Genomic DNA, 15,293 nt, shown 5'->3' with positions numbered 1-15,293 from the left:
ATTCAGAACAAACATGGCTAGGATAGGAGCTGAATCCATATTTACTGGGCTCCCTACTTTGCCATTGCTCTCTGCATCCGTATTGTCTCTATGTTGGCATTAAAGGTGAATATGCTAGAATGTCATACTACATACAGATTCTCAGTCCCTGAGGTATTTTTTAAATTAATAATAAGTTACATTTAATACTTTGCACAAGACAAGAACCAAGCAAGAAGCAATGATGGTAAAGCGAACAGGCAGTAAACTTGGACTCATATAACCTGATCTCTGACATGGACCATCCTTCTCATCCGGAAAATTAGAAAAGTACTTTCTCACTTCACTACTATGCAGAGAGGATACAATTATTAGTGATTACAATGCATCAGTGGCAGACTGCTGTATCAGTAAGAAGGTTTCCATCTCTCCAGTCAATACAGCGGATACAAAACCTTGTTCATTTAGATTATTTGTCCAGATTACTACCTAATGAAGTTGGATAGGAAGTTTTACTCCATGAAATCCTTCAACAACCAATGGCTTGTTTCTGGTGATTACTTAGGCTGCTAGGCAGTGTTTATGTTATAAAACTTGCAAACATTTGCTTCAGGCTAAATTCTGGCAACTTCGCATATAAGGTTTCAGTCTAGAGGCATTTTTTCTACAGCAGATTAAACCAAAATCAATTGCACACAAGATGCTTATCAGAAAACTAAAATTGATCTAGCTGTCCTTGCATAAAAAATGTGTCTTTTTTTACATTGCTTTACCCTTGGATTTGCTATAATCACTTTGCTTGTCCTTGTCTTGTAACTGATGTCATTTCCTATTAACATGTAGCTCACAGAATCTTATTATTACCCATATCTTTCTGTAAATATTCATATCATGAAAGAGATAATCTTATTAATGCCTCAGAGCTTCTGCCTTGTGTGCTTATTAAAAAAATAACAACCAACCCCACACAGAAAATAGGCAGAACTTTGAAGTCCAGCAATAAACATCTGAGGATATAAGCATGGCTATGTAAACAGAACACTGTACACATGGCTTTACTATAAATCTGATATGGGCTAATAGCTCTTACTCATAAATTTTGAAAGCTTATTTCTTTTAAAATCAGAGAAGCCTAATCTTAAAATTATAGACAGTCTTAAAAAATCAAGCATTTATAAGGTGCAAGTCATCTTACATCTCAAAGAACTCATTAAAATTGGATAAACAGCACTAACTCCATTCTATAAAGCACAAAACTGAGGCAGGAGAATTGAACTGATCTCAAAAATGCACATTTCAGAACTGTAGTAAAGCTGTGGATAAAGGCACCTTCATTTGGTCAGTGACAATGGGAAGAATACCCCAGTCTTCCATGACTAGCTCCAAGTAGGCACTTATCTGTGATAAGCTGGATCCCATCCCTGTGGGACTGCAAATTCACAAGGAGACCAAGGTACCACCATTCTGAGCCTTGTGCTGTGAGCACATATGACAGATATGTCTTAATGCCTACTTCCATCTGTACTTTGTGCGTTACTGTCTCCGGTGGTTGCTTCAACACAGAAGGACATGGCTATGACATGCCCTGACAGCACATCTTGTCCTTGTTCTGAAACCTCATCCAGGAAAGAAGATCATTCCATTACCTAACTACTGACCAGACAGGTATTTGAAGGAGTGTGCTATACACCCCAAGAGCCATGCCTGTGCAGTGTAACCTGGAGTGGTACTACAGGCAGTAAAATCCATGGGGCATTCACATGTTCTCAGAAATTACAGCAGCAAACCTCTGCAGGGTTGGCCTGACAACAGGTACCTGTGGTTAACAGCATGTGTGACCACAGGCAAGGTCAGGATATCCTATATTCTGTATGGGGTTTCTTTTTCCCCAACTAGATAAAGAAAAGAGACAGCAAAGTGTGGTAAGGCCCAAATAGAAGGTTAAGGTCTTTTGAGGTCTAACATGAGTACCTACTTTTGAAAGAAAAGGTAAACAAATGCTGCTATTAGACTGTATTCTTCCATGCTATTTTTGTTACCAGTCCCTCAGGAAATGAAAGTCACTCCCCAAGACATAAAACTTACCCAGAGAAAACCTCCCTAAAATATGGATAGAGGTCAGCAGATACCCACAGACCTGGCAATTTTGTTAGAAAATCTATTGTTTGTATGATTGGGCCAATTATCGTGTTGATGTTTCAGGTTTGGTTGGTCATTTCTTTCCCCTCATAGAAGCGTCAATGACTACCTTCATCATACCTTGAAGATATCTGTGGCTCCCCTTTCGAAGTTGTTCGATCTGTTTTCTAAGGTGATCAGTTCAGTTTTGCCAGTTTCACCATAAATCTGCATGAAGACTTTGGCATTGGTGCCTGCGGCCCGCACATCTCCAGTAACTACAGACACCTCGTAGTTTATCACTACTCCAAAAATAAAGCCATTAAATTAGCAGAGAAGCTCAAATAACAACACTCCCTAGGGCTCAGGTTCAAAATTAAATTACCTTGTCTTAACAAATGACCATGTAGCCGACCATTTGCTCTTATCTAAACCAAAAGTGAGATAACACAGCTCTTTACTGAGGACTAGCTTAACAGTTTTCTTTTAACAAGTATTAAGCCAGTGTCAGAGTGGTGCAAAATAGAGCCTTAAAAGGGAATTTCATTCCAGTTTTAACTGTGGCGTGGATAAATGACCTCCTTAATATAATACAAGGGAGGGAATTACACAGAGCAAAGGAAAACCACGGCATCCTTTCTTAAGATCCTAAGGCAAATTCAACCATATCCTTAAAAGAAAATATATCTACTGATGAAACTCAAATATGCAGTAGGGATTTGGTCCTTATTTATCAAACAGCTCCTCTCTTCCAGGCAATGGGGTAATAAAGGCAGGATGGGATGTATGCTGGTGAAGCCCTGGGACAGGGAGGCAGTAAATGCGAATAAAGCAGAATCTGCTGATATTGCAATGAAGCACAGTGCCTTGTGCTCTGTTTTGCTGCTCAGGATATAATTTTTTCATACGATCTCAGGAAATAGAAATTAAAACCTCAGTAATGTTTTTCCAGCTGTTTTAGAAAACAAAACATGAGGAGAATAATTTTATTTTCTTACAAACACAAGCTCTTTGGGACAGGGACGTTTTGGTTTTGGTGTCTAACACAGTGGAGTCCTGTACCTTAAGAATGCTAGTGATACAAATCTAGTGCTAGCTATAAAACAGCATGCATTTCTCAATGTGTCTTCTCTTACATTTCTCAATAGGCAAAATCTCACTTGGGTAGACCTCCACTTCCACCCTGCCATCAGCCTCATCTTTGTCAAGCCATCGGTTACAAGGGAACATGTATTGCCTTCCCTGTACTGGAACCGTGATCTGGACACTGGCCAAGAACCAGCCACACCGAAGACCCACATTATCATGTCCAATCAGTATTCTGTTGATCTTTGAAAAAAAACAAACAAAAAACAAAAGGGCAGGAAAAATCCCCAACACAACAGAATTTACTTAATATATATAAAAAAACCCTGTCCTTGGCACCCTGTTCTTCCACTATGTTCATGTACACAATCTATATATGTATTTCACTATAAACTGACAAAACTCTTCACATGCCAGTATGTACGTCAGAGTGCCAGTGTCACAGTATGTACAAAATGTATTTCTCAATATCCAGTGTAAAAGTCAGAAACTTACATCATATTCAGTCCTGAGTGTTACATTGATTGGGAATTCAGACACTTAGATGAAGTGCAGAGCCACCTACAATTAATTCTTACCTTCCCAATGTCCATCGTATCTATAGTAAACTCATCCACTCGACCACGTTCAAAATAATTGCCTAGATCATTATCAGAGACTAAGAGAGTCTCTTTACTGGAGTCTGCTTTTTCACCGTAGAGTTTGATGAAAACTTTGGAGTCTGAGCTGGCACCAGGGACATCTCCTGTCTTCACGCTGATGTGATAACTGACATCTAGAGAGATCAATTTACAGAACACAGAAACACAAGTGACATTTCCAGTGCTCAGCCAGGCAATCAGCCTCAAAGAGATACAGGGAAGAAGGGCTTCAGCTAGAGACACCGAAAGGAGTTTTCTCCTCTGTTCATGTATCCAGCGTCTTAGGGCCACACTGGGTAAGATGTCACACCTTAGAGTTACTCAGCAAAACATAAGAGATGCAACAGTTACACTAATACGCAAAAAATGTTCTGTATGCCTCTCTCTCACTGTTAGATGATTAGCAATTCGTAAAAATGGCTTGGGCAAGTGAGGTAATTTCACTTTCTTTTTTTTTTTTATATTTACAATTTAATTCAATAACTTTGATTATTTTTCCTAAAACAGAACAAAAAGCATCTCAGCCTGAGCTCTGTAAGCGTGATTTTTCTAAAGAAAATTGTACTATTTGAGCCCTGGTTCTTCAGAAAAGGACAATTTAATCTTTTTGGTGATTTTCTTCAGGGAACACAATGTTATTTAATGAAATTTATTCCACTAAAGCAGTGGCGATTCAAGATCCTTCAGAGAAATCTGTACAAGAAAGCAGTTTTAGAACAAATTATAACATTAAAAATCAAAGTTTCTTTCTACACTGATGTTGTAATTGTTCTCTTTTTTACAAATTAATCTCATTTGTAAACTAGGATTTAAGGGTCAAAGGCATTTCCTCCTGAGCAACCCACTTCAGTTTCTTGCATAAGAATGGCAAAAAACACCCAGTAGTTTTGCTATGAATTGACATGGATTACGAAATAGAATAAAGGAAACAAATACGTGCATACACAGATCAAACTCAGACCTTGTCTTTTTTGAAGCTAAACTCACTTTTTAGCATTGGTGACTCCCCAGCAGGTACTAGTTCTCTGACAATCTGACCGTCATCCTCATTTTTGTCAAGCCATCTGGTTTACAAACAGAAGTAAGTTATCTTTGAATAATTAGGACCTATTATACCTTTCAAAACCTAGGCTGGCTCTACACATAGTAAAAATCCACGTTGTAAAAATCCACACCACAGTCACAAAGGTGTTCTTTATCCTGTTAAATTCACAGAAGCTTGACCAAACCCTACAGCAGTCACACTTTAAACCTCCATTTTCCAAAAGTTGAGATCATAAGAGCCCTGCTTGTGGTACATGAGCATCTGCTGTGATGTCCATCTGTTTGGAAAGCACAAACTCCATAGTCACAAGTTATTCCTGTAAATGGGCAAGCTCAGTTTCTTGAAAGCGTTGACCTTCATTAACCAGAAATACTTGAAGCCTTTATTACAACCCACCTTTATTACAACCTTTATATCGTCTAAGTTACTTAACCCCTACTTTTCTTCTTATTGTTTGCTTACTCTCGTTTATCATCAGTTATTCCTTCCTTACATCAGTATATCACACTCTTTTCTCCACCAGGAAGGGGATGAATTATGTTGACCCAGTTTCAGAAATGAGTTGTAGAGGCAGCTGGCACCAGCAAAAGGAAGAATTTCCTTTGCTTCTCAGCCTCTATCTAGTGACCCAACTAGACTAATTAAGAAAAAAATCAAGAAGAATAAGGGAAAAAAGATGTGAAAGGAAAACTTAGGGAAACCAATTGCTAATCTTGGAACCTTGACAGCTGTTCCTTCAGCCTCAGGGATGAGTGAATTACAGCCCCAATCCCATCATATGCCATACAACCAGCATAGTATGACAATGGCAAAGACTCTGGCAGAGGTTTCTCACTTTCCACTTCAAACCCAGACTGCTCAGGGTATTCCTGTAAGCATCTGCTTAGGGTCAGATTTCCCACAGCAGCACACTGGGGCCATTTCAGTCCCCCAGACATCACATGAGAGCAAGCAGTTTCCAAAAAGCCCATTCTTCCCAGGTACACAGCTCTTTGCAGCAGCCAGTTTTGCAGTTAAAAATACTGCTTAAAACCAGTGTGGGTGAACAAGGGACAAGTGAGCAAGATCTAGCAGGCCACATAGGATATCTAAATTGCTTTAATAATTCCCAGAACTAGAAAAACAAATCCACTGAAACTGTTTCTTTTAGAAGGCAGCCACACAGCTATGTGAATGACACCAGACCACAGAAGAACTGCTTCTGCACAAACACATTCAGTGCAGATGTTCTGCAAGCTTCCTGCAACATGGCCATGCCACGCATGTTCTCCTTGGCTGACCCTCACACCAAAAAGAAGGGAAGCTCTTTTCCCATTTCAGTTTCCGTCTTTGATTTTGCTGACGAGCCAGCACACATGGAAACCAGCAAATGACAGGACCAGGTTGGACAGCGCTTGGAGCAACCTGATCTAGTGGAAAGTGTCCCTGTCGATGGCAGGGAGGTTGAAACTAGATGAGCTTTAAGGTACTTTCCAACCCAAACCAGTCTGTGATTCGATGATTCTATGATCTGGGGACATGAACAAATGCCCAAATGGATCAGACCTATGGCATCTTGCTGGTAATAAGCCAGCACAGCTTTCAGTCATGAACAGCTGGACTTGCCATGGTGATCAAGAAGTAAGCAGATGTTTTGGAAGACCATTTTGTCCATCTGAAGGGATATTATCTTTTATTGTCCTTCTCTCCTTTCCTTCCCAGAGGAAAACAATAAGCACAAAGAAATCATGTAAAAAACCAGGACCAGGAAAGAAATTCAAACGTGAGCTAAGAGCCAGCTGGTTCCAGAAGCACTAACAGCAAAGTTCCCATGCAAAAGAGGTACATAGAGCCCCATCACACAAACAAACATTTCTAGTTCCAGCTCTCCTGTAAGCTTTGGCGGGTTGTCGGGTACGCAGTCTACCCAGTACTTTTCACTAAAGCAGGTGGCCAAGTGCAGGTGTTACTTGAAAAGGGCTAAAAGCTAAGGGAGTCAGCATGAAGGTGATGAATATGTGATGGTCACACAGACAGCATGTGAGAGCATGAGATGCGGCATTGTGCCTCAGTGGAGGCTGAGAGTTGTAGCAGGGATAGAGGAGCAGAAAAATCTGTACAGAAGACCATGAAATTGATGCCAAGGATTGAGCAAGGGTAGAGTGCAAGGAGAGCAGAAGAAGAGCCTACTAAGACAACACTTTTTCTTAAGGAAGGAAGCCTTTATTGCTTTGGAATTGGGGGATTATTTTTTTTTTACCTGTTAGAACTGGTCCTTAATATCTTTATATCATGTAGTTCTTGATGCCGGCTCAGTATTCACATCCTTGGACAGGTATCCAATGGTTAGGGGATTGCATCATCGCAAAAGCATGCATGGAAGTTAACTGGAAGGACCCACAAAATTTGAGCCTGTAAACTCCACCCCACTAGGACTACTGATTACAGCATGGCCTTCTGGAAGGCAAAAGCTCATGAGGCAGACACACTTCTGCTCTCCTGCTGCTGTTTTTGTGTTCTGCAAGCTGCTGTTCTGTTGCTGGTGTACATGCTGTTGCTTTCTGTTGCCTTCACCACTGACGATGTTTTAGGGAAACATCTTCTGCACCAAAGTGGTGGGATGAAAATAACATCCACAAGAAACAGATCTCTGTGTGCAGAATGAGAAATGCTAACTGCTTCAACAGTGAGAAAAGTGAGTCAAAAAAGGAGAATGTGTCCCTAGATAAAGAAAATTCCACTACCAGTGTTGGTAGCTACTGAAGGTAAGAGGAGTATGTCTTAGACTGGAGGAGATAAAATGAAGTTTATCAGCAGAAGGGGCTTAAGGCTCCTTATTTTGTTTCAGCCAAGAGAACAGCCAGAAGTGGCAGAGGCACTATTTTCTCAAAAAAAGAGAAGTTGTTTTCTCTGACTTTCATGGCAGAGGAAGCATCTGGATGAGCAATGCCACTGTGTTCCTTCGCTTTAGCACATATGCTGCAATATCCTAATTTTACTTCAATGTAATTCCAATAGCATATCACTGAATGGCAGATTGCAACCAGGGGTTTATAGTCTTACACTGAACACAAATGGATTGACATATTATAAACACACCAGCCTTCAGAAAATAGACTTTTCAGTATGGTGCCATCATATTTCTAGCACAAAAGATGTGACAAAATCTTTTATTTTACCAGAGCTTCCACATGATTTTAGTACATGAGATTTATTGTGGGTTTTGCAAGGGTGTAGATGTATCATGTACTTTGTTTTAGAGAGATACTGTATGTCCAATAACCAAAAGCAGACACAAATACTATATGAAAGCCACTTCAGAGATAATTTCTAGAGGATCAGAGAATCAGGGAAGTACTGAAAAGAACTATGGTGTGATATCACATATAGCATTTGAAAGCCACCAGGTGATAGCCGTGTTTAATTAGAATGATTAGCACATCCATTAGATTCAGAGATACTGATGTATTTGTGTGTGTCTTTAAATATAACCTGTGTATATAAATACGTGTAAAAGAGACATTTCAGTCTGATTCTAGGAGGACAAAAAAAAAAAAAAAAAACACAAAGAGGTTTATCTGGATCCTTTTTATGATGAACACTTTTGGCATTTGATTGAATAAATGTTCTTTCACTGAAGTCTCCTAGTGCATCATCCTATTCATGGTCTGTCTGTTGTTCTTCAGAGAATTAATGATGTTCCCTTATGCTTGTGCTGGAGAAAAATTAGGATGGTGCAGTCCATACACTGAGAAGAAAATGCAATGAAGTATCATTGAAGATTTCAGTGGAGCTGTAATGATTTATAGCATATAAAATTCTATCCTATCACAAACTCGTGACTTTGCCTGATTGAAAATTCATTTCTGTCTGGGATAGAAATATTATTGAAAATAGGCTATTTTAGAGAATGTCAGCTAGTCCATTCCTGGACTTCCACAGAGCCTTGAGGAGAAAATAAAACCTGAAGAACTCAGTTCTGATCTTCAAAAAGTTTGCCTCCAGTTCTGGGGCAAAAAATAAACTCTTTCATTTTGAACTTTCTAGCAGTATTCACAATCACAATACCTAAACCGCATCAGGTATTATAAAGTATTAATTGTTTAGTTGTGCCACTGGATGATTCAGTGTTCATTCCCTAAAAGCATAGATAGTATAAAGTTATGGAGTCATAAGGGAGGAATAACACTGCAATGCATCCAAGTGATATACTCGTAATTCTGCAGATAATGTTTGGATAAATTACTCGTATTTACTTCTTGAAAGCACAAATCAAATGACTGCTTTAAAAATCACTGAGAAGAGCTACAAACCATTCCCTTTACAGCCAGCTAGAGCTTTTAGAGTTGAAAACATAGGCCTGGAAGTCATTATTTCTTGATGCTCTTCCTGAATGTGACACAAACTCACAATTAATTCACTTAGCTTCTCTTTATCTAGGCTGGCTCCCTTGTACAACAAAGACAGCTCTTCTCATAGGGCTCTTGTGATACTAGGTGATAGATGTTCCTATAGAGTCATAAAAAAGCTTTCAAATTCAAAGACAAAATGCAGCCAAGTATATGAATAGGTAAATAACAAGAGCAGAGGCTTCAATGAGCTATATGCAGTGAAGATATATAAGGATACCCTACAGATATTAATTACAGTAGAAGCTGGTTAGCCAGCTCTTTGCTCTGCTATCCATTTCCCATATGCTAGCACAACCTAGTTTTTGTAGAGGTAAGAAGCCTGTGAAACTTTCTGCATCATTGAGATGTGCTTCTGCTGGAAGGCATTTTGTCCTCTATCTGTCCCACAGTGACAGCTAAGCAGCAAAAAGTCAACGGAGTATCTTTCAGTACCCATACAGCAGCAGCAGCTGTTTTTTCCAGACCATGCAGTTATACTGTGTAGAAGAGTCAAAGTTAATCAGGTCTTGGATATTAAGGCAATGAGAACATCAGCATGTATACTGGCTGGCCTCAGAATACCCAAGCAGAAACAGAAGCTTCCCTGGTGTCCCCCAGATGGAGTTCTCTAATTAACCTCACTTGCATTGGCTCTTCTTGGCTAAGTCTTCAGCATCTTGGCTCTGAAGAGGCAGGTGAAGGACAGCTGTATGAGCAGCTGCCAAAACAGAGAGGACATAAGCTGTCCGTGGCCTACAGGACTGGAGGGGAATGTCCAAATGCTGCAGGTCATGGAGATTTTTATCCCTCACATAGAGGATGCAGTGGGTGAGCACCTTTGCCCTCAGATATCTCCAGACTCCATGACGACACCCGTATACTGCGATGATGCCCCCATCTCTCAAGAGACACAGGCACCAAAGATAGTGAGAGGGAGCAGCTGTCCCTGTGTTTGGAGGTGATCAGTCATGTTACCTTCTCAATCTGAGAGGAAGAGATAATGCTGGCACAAGGACAGCAAATAAAGCTGCACGAACAACACAGATATCACTTGGAAAAAGAGACGCTTAGAAAGGTAGGAAGAGTGGAATTCCATCTTTTGTGACTTGAAGCCTGAATACACCCCACTAATGTTTTGGGGATAAAGTCTTGGGTTTTCTTTCTTCCTTCTTTCTCAGTCCCTGGCCTGAGGGAAATGCCCTGTGGACTCTGATGCACAGCTATAAATCTAAGGGGAAGGGGGCTATCACTCCAAGCTGAGGCAAGATGCCCAGCTAAACAGTCAGGTAAGGAGGCAATGCAAAAGGAAATATTTAAAATGAACCAGATGCATAGTGCAGTTAGACACAGAGGTATCTCTGAGGAGTCTGAGCAAAACAGCTCTTCACATGGACGCTTCATGTCCAAGTAAAAACCTGTCTAGCTTGCTAGCTTAACTCAGTAAAACATACGGCTGTTAAGTATGTATCAAAAGGCAGCAATGACAACATGGTGGTTTGTTCTTTGAAAAGGGAGAGACTGGCTTGCTTTTCACAACCAAGATGACATTGCATCTGCTGCTCCTTGCTGTCTCCCCAGTGAGTTTGCTCTCTGACGAGATGTGGCTTTAGTAGTGCAGAGAGGCTGGGGCTGGCTCATGTTTTGTATTTGACTGAATCCCCTCATTATAGTGGAGTTCTTCCAAGAAAAGAGGCAAGTAACCAGCTTAGAGGTTTTACCTTTGCAATTTAAAAATAACTACATTTTGTAATTCTCCTTGTTCCCCAGGAGATGACTTCTTAGAGCAGGTACTTGATGTAGCTAAGTGAAACAAAATGAACTTCCATCCTATAGGACGGACAATCTGAGAGGTCAAGTGGGACTTTACAGGACACTGAACTATGCTGAATTTTGTCTTTTTTGCTTCCACCAAGTTCTCTCTATTTGTGCTGCAGTGTTGAGGCAGGCCCTCATTAGCTTCAGAACAGATGGTATATCTCATTCCCCATGGATACCCTCAGGTTGTCTAGAAAAGAGAAGAATACATTTATAACTCACCCATAGGGGTAAGTTAGAGCCCTCTGCTCTACCACTATCTCTGTCTGCATGATATGCATTTCCTTTCATGCAAGGAGCTCTTAAGACAGCAGCATAAAAATTCTGCATTCTCCCAAGACAAAAATAGCATCCCATTGCTCCTGGAAAGATGGGATGTGCATGTTAGGGACCAGAACCTCGTCACACACATGCAATAAAACTAGCAGATTGTAGTGGATTGCAGAGCATGTTTCTGCAGCAGGCAATTGCAGTGATTATGGATGTGGCACTGGAAAGTTGCATTCTACCTTTTGGAAACTCTGTATTACTGAGCTAATTGCTGAGAAGTTCACAATTCAGATTGCAGTTCATTTGGTAAGCGGAGTTAGCCATATCTTAAACCTCCCAGCCCACAATCTTTACTTTCAGGCTTAGCAAAAATACATGAATGAATAAATAAAAAGGATTAAGCTGTGCTCGGAAGATTCCAGTCTTGGAACAACAGCTAGGCTCTTCAAACTCTTGCAAATGCATAGATGGAGGCACAATTTGCAAGCTTTGTTTCTAGTACCTGTAGCAGGGGAATTCCACAGCCTCACTTTCTGGCTGTCCTTCTTCCCTCACTATCACTTTAGCAAGGTACCAGCCACTGCTTCCTCCTTTGCCGTCATGCCCTATCCTCACCCTCCTCACCTGCTTCAGCGTTACTGCTTCAACGAAGAATTCATCAGCCTTTGAGAAGAAGAAAAAAGGTAAGGCAATATTTCTCCTTAAAAACAAACAAACCAGCCAAATATATTATTGTAATCAAACCAACATCATCAGCATTCTGCAAGACAATTCTTCATAAGACAAAGGAGAAATTATGAATTAATATACCAAAGAATGAAAGCTTGAATATTTGTGCTAGATGTATAACATCAGATTTACAAATATATGATCTTCCAGCATCTTAAATCTCCCACATCATTGCATGTTCTCCATAACTGTAAAAAAGATAAGTAATTTGATTATTAAGAAGTTCATACAGTGGGGCCGGAAATCCAACTTCAAACCCCTGCTCAGATACAAGCTTTCTGGGAAATCCAGGGCAGTCACTTCAGAACAAATCCACAGAGGTATTTAGATGTACAGTTTAAGGATATTACTCCACGTGAAATTATGGACTAGTGAGCACAATTTAACCCCAGCAATTTCTTGGCATGCAAGAATTAGGCATGGCTGCATAGGGGTATTTCCAGCTGCTCCATGAACTGTGTTTGGTTGTGTCAGAGTTTGGTGTGAACCTAACCCAGCAGCAAAACGCCCTTAATATCCCACAAAACAGATGAATTTTATGTTGTTTTTGTTGTGTTGTTGGTTTTTGTTTGGGGTTTTTTTCCTGGAAAAAACTTCAAATCGCCAACCTACAGATTAACCCAAAAGATGGCCCCTCAAGACCAGACTTCTGTTATCCAAGAGTATACTGGGAGGAGCAGTTCCCAGTGGGTGATGGAAGATGTATTAAAAGAGCAAGTTAATCCTCTGGGAATCAGGCAGACAGGTATCTATGGTACATGTACAGACACACACACATGTATAGTAAATACTGTGTGCAAGCACACGGAGTATCTGAAGCATATAGTCCAACAAAGAGATGTGATTGCTGTGATTACCATCTAACTGAGATGCCCTGCTAGGTAAAATACTGCCATTCCTTTGTTCTTCATTTCCTAAAAGCCCATGAAGCACACATGGTGGTAACATATATCCAACTAGTTCCCAGCAAGTGTGGTGCCATGGCAATATTCATTTCAATATTTAAATTTATTAAGAGTTGTAATTTTTTCATCACTCAGAACCCGAAACCAACCTTTAAAATACAGACTAGACAGATTACCACTTTTTAAGTGTTAGTTATGGGCTTACATACCTGAAAAAGTGCTACTTTCATAGTCAAAACTGCTGAATTGGGGATGTAAGGTATCAGAACCTCATTGAGTCAGTCTAAGTCAATGAAGTCTAATTCATTAGGCCTGCTGTTCATCTCCCTTATTAATGGCTGATATAAACTAATGTGAAAGTAACTAACTGGAACAACAGCAGGGCAAACACCTAATTTAGAGGCATCTTTAAATTTTACCCTATATACAGGCTTTTCAAGTCGAATTGGTAATCAAGGTACTACTGGCTTAAGTAGCTGTAGATTAGAGACTGCACTGACTTAGGTACATTTCTTTTTAACGGAGTGTCTGAGTTAATCAGTGTAGATATATTCTTTCAGTCTCTTGAACTTATGAGCTCTAAGTTTCTCAGGATCAATTCTTAAACAGCTTCCAATTCATTCACCCGCTATCAACTCCTCATGCCAAGACAGCAGTTTTCCATTAGCCAGTTCCAGTTTGTTTTATATCACTTGCATGATATTAATCATAGTAATTGCTTTCCAAAATTTTTATCATTTTTTCAATTTTTCCCTTTCATGCAGGTTACCCTATAACTCATTTTTGAAGTAAAAATAAAATAATAATTATCTGTCTTTAAAATACCTTTTATCTTCTGAGAATCAAGCACCTTCTTTGGGACTTCATTGAAACAGTGTTTAAATCATCACCGAAACATGACTCATTTTGCTATCATTTTGACAAAACAAGATTTTGCTGTCCTTTATAACTTGGACCTACTTTTTAAAAATAAAAAAGTGAACATAACTGCATAGGAAAAAACATGATGTTTCAATGTTCATGTCTGCAAACCTGTATGTCATTTAGAAACAGAGTGAATTTATAGACTATGTAAATACTACGTTTCCATGTACAGGTCTTACAGGCACAAGAAAACTGTGACGAAAGCTCTTTAAAAGTCTAAAAACTCAGTGATTTCAGTGAAGAATTGGAACTTCTGGACACTCAAAGGCAAATCCAATGTATCAATACATATTTCAGAAGCCTGAATACAACAGTCAATTTTGAAAACGTGACCTCCTTTTCATTTTTCCATTCCAACATCCTCATTTTCTTTCTATTCCAAATCTTAAATCAAATAATGACACAAAAGATGAGAAATCTGCAGAGTTGTGTAATCAGATTCTCAAAATCCTCTCCAGGAGATACAGATTACATTTTACCTGTCAAAGTTGGACCATATAGATCCAAAACTGGCTTCATACAACATAGGTTGACCCCATAGATCAGATCAGCATATTATACACCTGTCAATGCTGTTAACGCTACAAGGGCTCTAACTACAATTTAACCTTTTCCTAGCTCCAGCTTTCCAAGTATCTCTGTCTTAACTCCAGGCCATTTCCACCCCCTCCATTCAGGACTTGGTCATAGAAAAACATGTTGAAAAGCAGATTGAAAATAACACACAAAAACTGAGTTCATCATGGTTGAGGGAAGACTGGAGGAAATATAAAGGAAACAGATTAGGCTTTCGGTTCTAATTTTCACATTAAATAAGATGCTTTTTCTTGCTTTGCCCTGGGAGACAGATTTTTTGCATATTAGATGAAGGGCGAAAGGCTCACTTTTGTTCTTGGAAGATGCACAGATTTTCTGTAAGCCTTCCCTGATCTGAAGATGCAATGTCAACAGTCAGGACTTAGCTGGGAAGCAAACTAGGAGACTCTTATGAACATACTGATTTCAACCAATGACACACCGCCCCTGATCTGAACGTCCCTCCAATTGCAACCTGTTATGACGCTCTGTGAACATAATTTATTCTCCTTTCTGCCCTAGCCCAAACTGGCACAAAAATTAGCAAAGCTTACAAACACATACATCAAAAAAGAAAATCTACAAAGAGTCACACACTTAAAAACCCGTCTTAAGGAGCTGCTGTGTGAACTTACGTTGCCCTTTTCAAACTTATTGACAGTGTTGATGCAGTTGTAGAGAACACGATCTCCCGTGTCTCCTTGGTCACCGATGAGGCACACAAAGACATTGGCATCCGTGCCGCTCCCACTTACCGTCCCAGTGCAAACCGTCACCCGGTACTTAATCACTGTGGAGACATAGATTAATAAAACAATTGCAGCAACACAATTAA

General features: G+C 39.8%; 1 protein-coding gene across 1 annotated transcript in view; it reads right to left on the bottom strand.

Moving 5' to 3' along the window:
- The window catches only part of LOXHD1 (lipoxygenase homology PLAT domains 1), a gene marked incomplete at both ends in the record, with an annotated part of 158,425 nt that overhangs the window by 79,006 nt on the left and 64,126 nt on the right, over positions 1-15,293 (bottom strand). Inside the window, 6 exons of the mRNA XM_080637336.1 lie at positions 2,239-2,399; positions 3,234-3,426; positions 3,762-3,958; positions 4,812-4,888; positions 11,827-11,987; positions 15,094-15,248. Coding sequence (XP_080493462.1) covers positions 2,239-2,399; positions 3,234-3,426; positions 3,762-3,958; positions 4,812-4,888; positions 11,827-11,987; positions 15,094-15,248 — 944 coding nt within the window. The remainder of the gene's footprint in view (positions 1-2,238; positions 2,400-3,233; positions 3,427-3,761; positions 3,959-4,811; positions 4,889-11,826; positions 11,988-15,093; positions 15,249-15,293) is intronic.

The sequence above is a fragment of the Psittacula echo genome (genome assembly GCF_963264785.1).
Source record: "Psittacula echo genome assembly, chromosome: Z".
In the NCBI taxonomy this organism is placed as follows: Eukaryota; Metazoa; Chordata; class Aves; order Psittaciformes; family Psittacidae; genus Psittacula; species Psittacula echo.
This window is presented reverse-complemented; position numbering and strand designations above follow the sequence as displayed.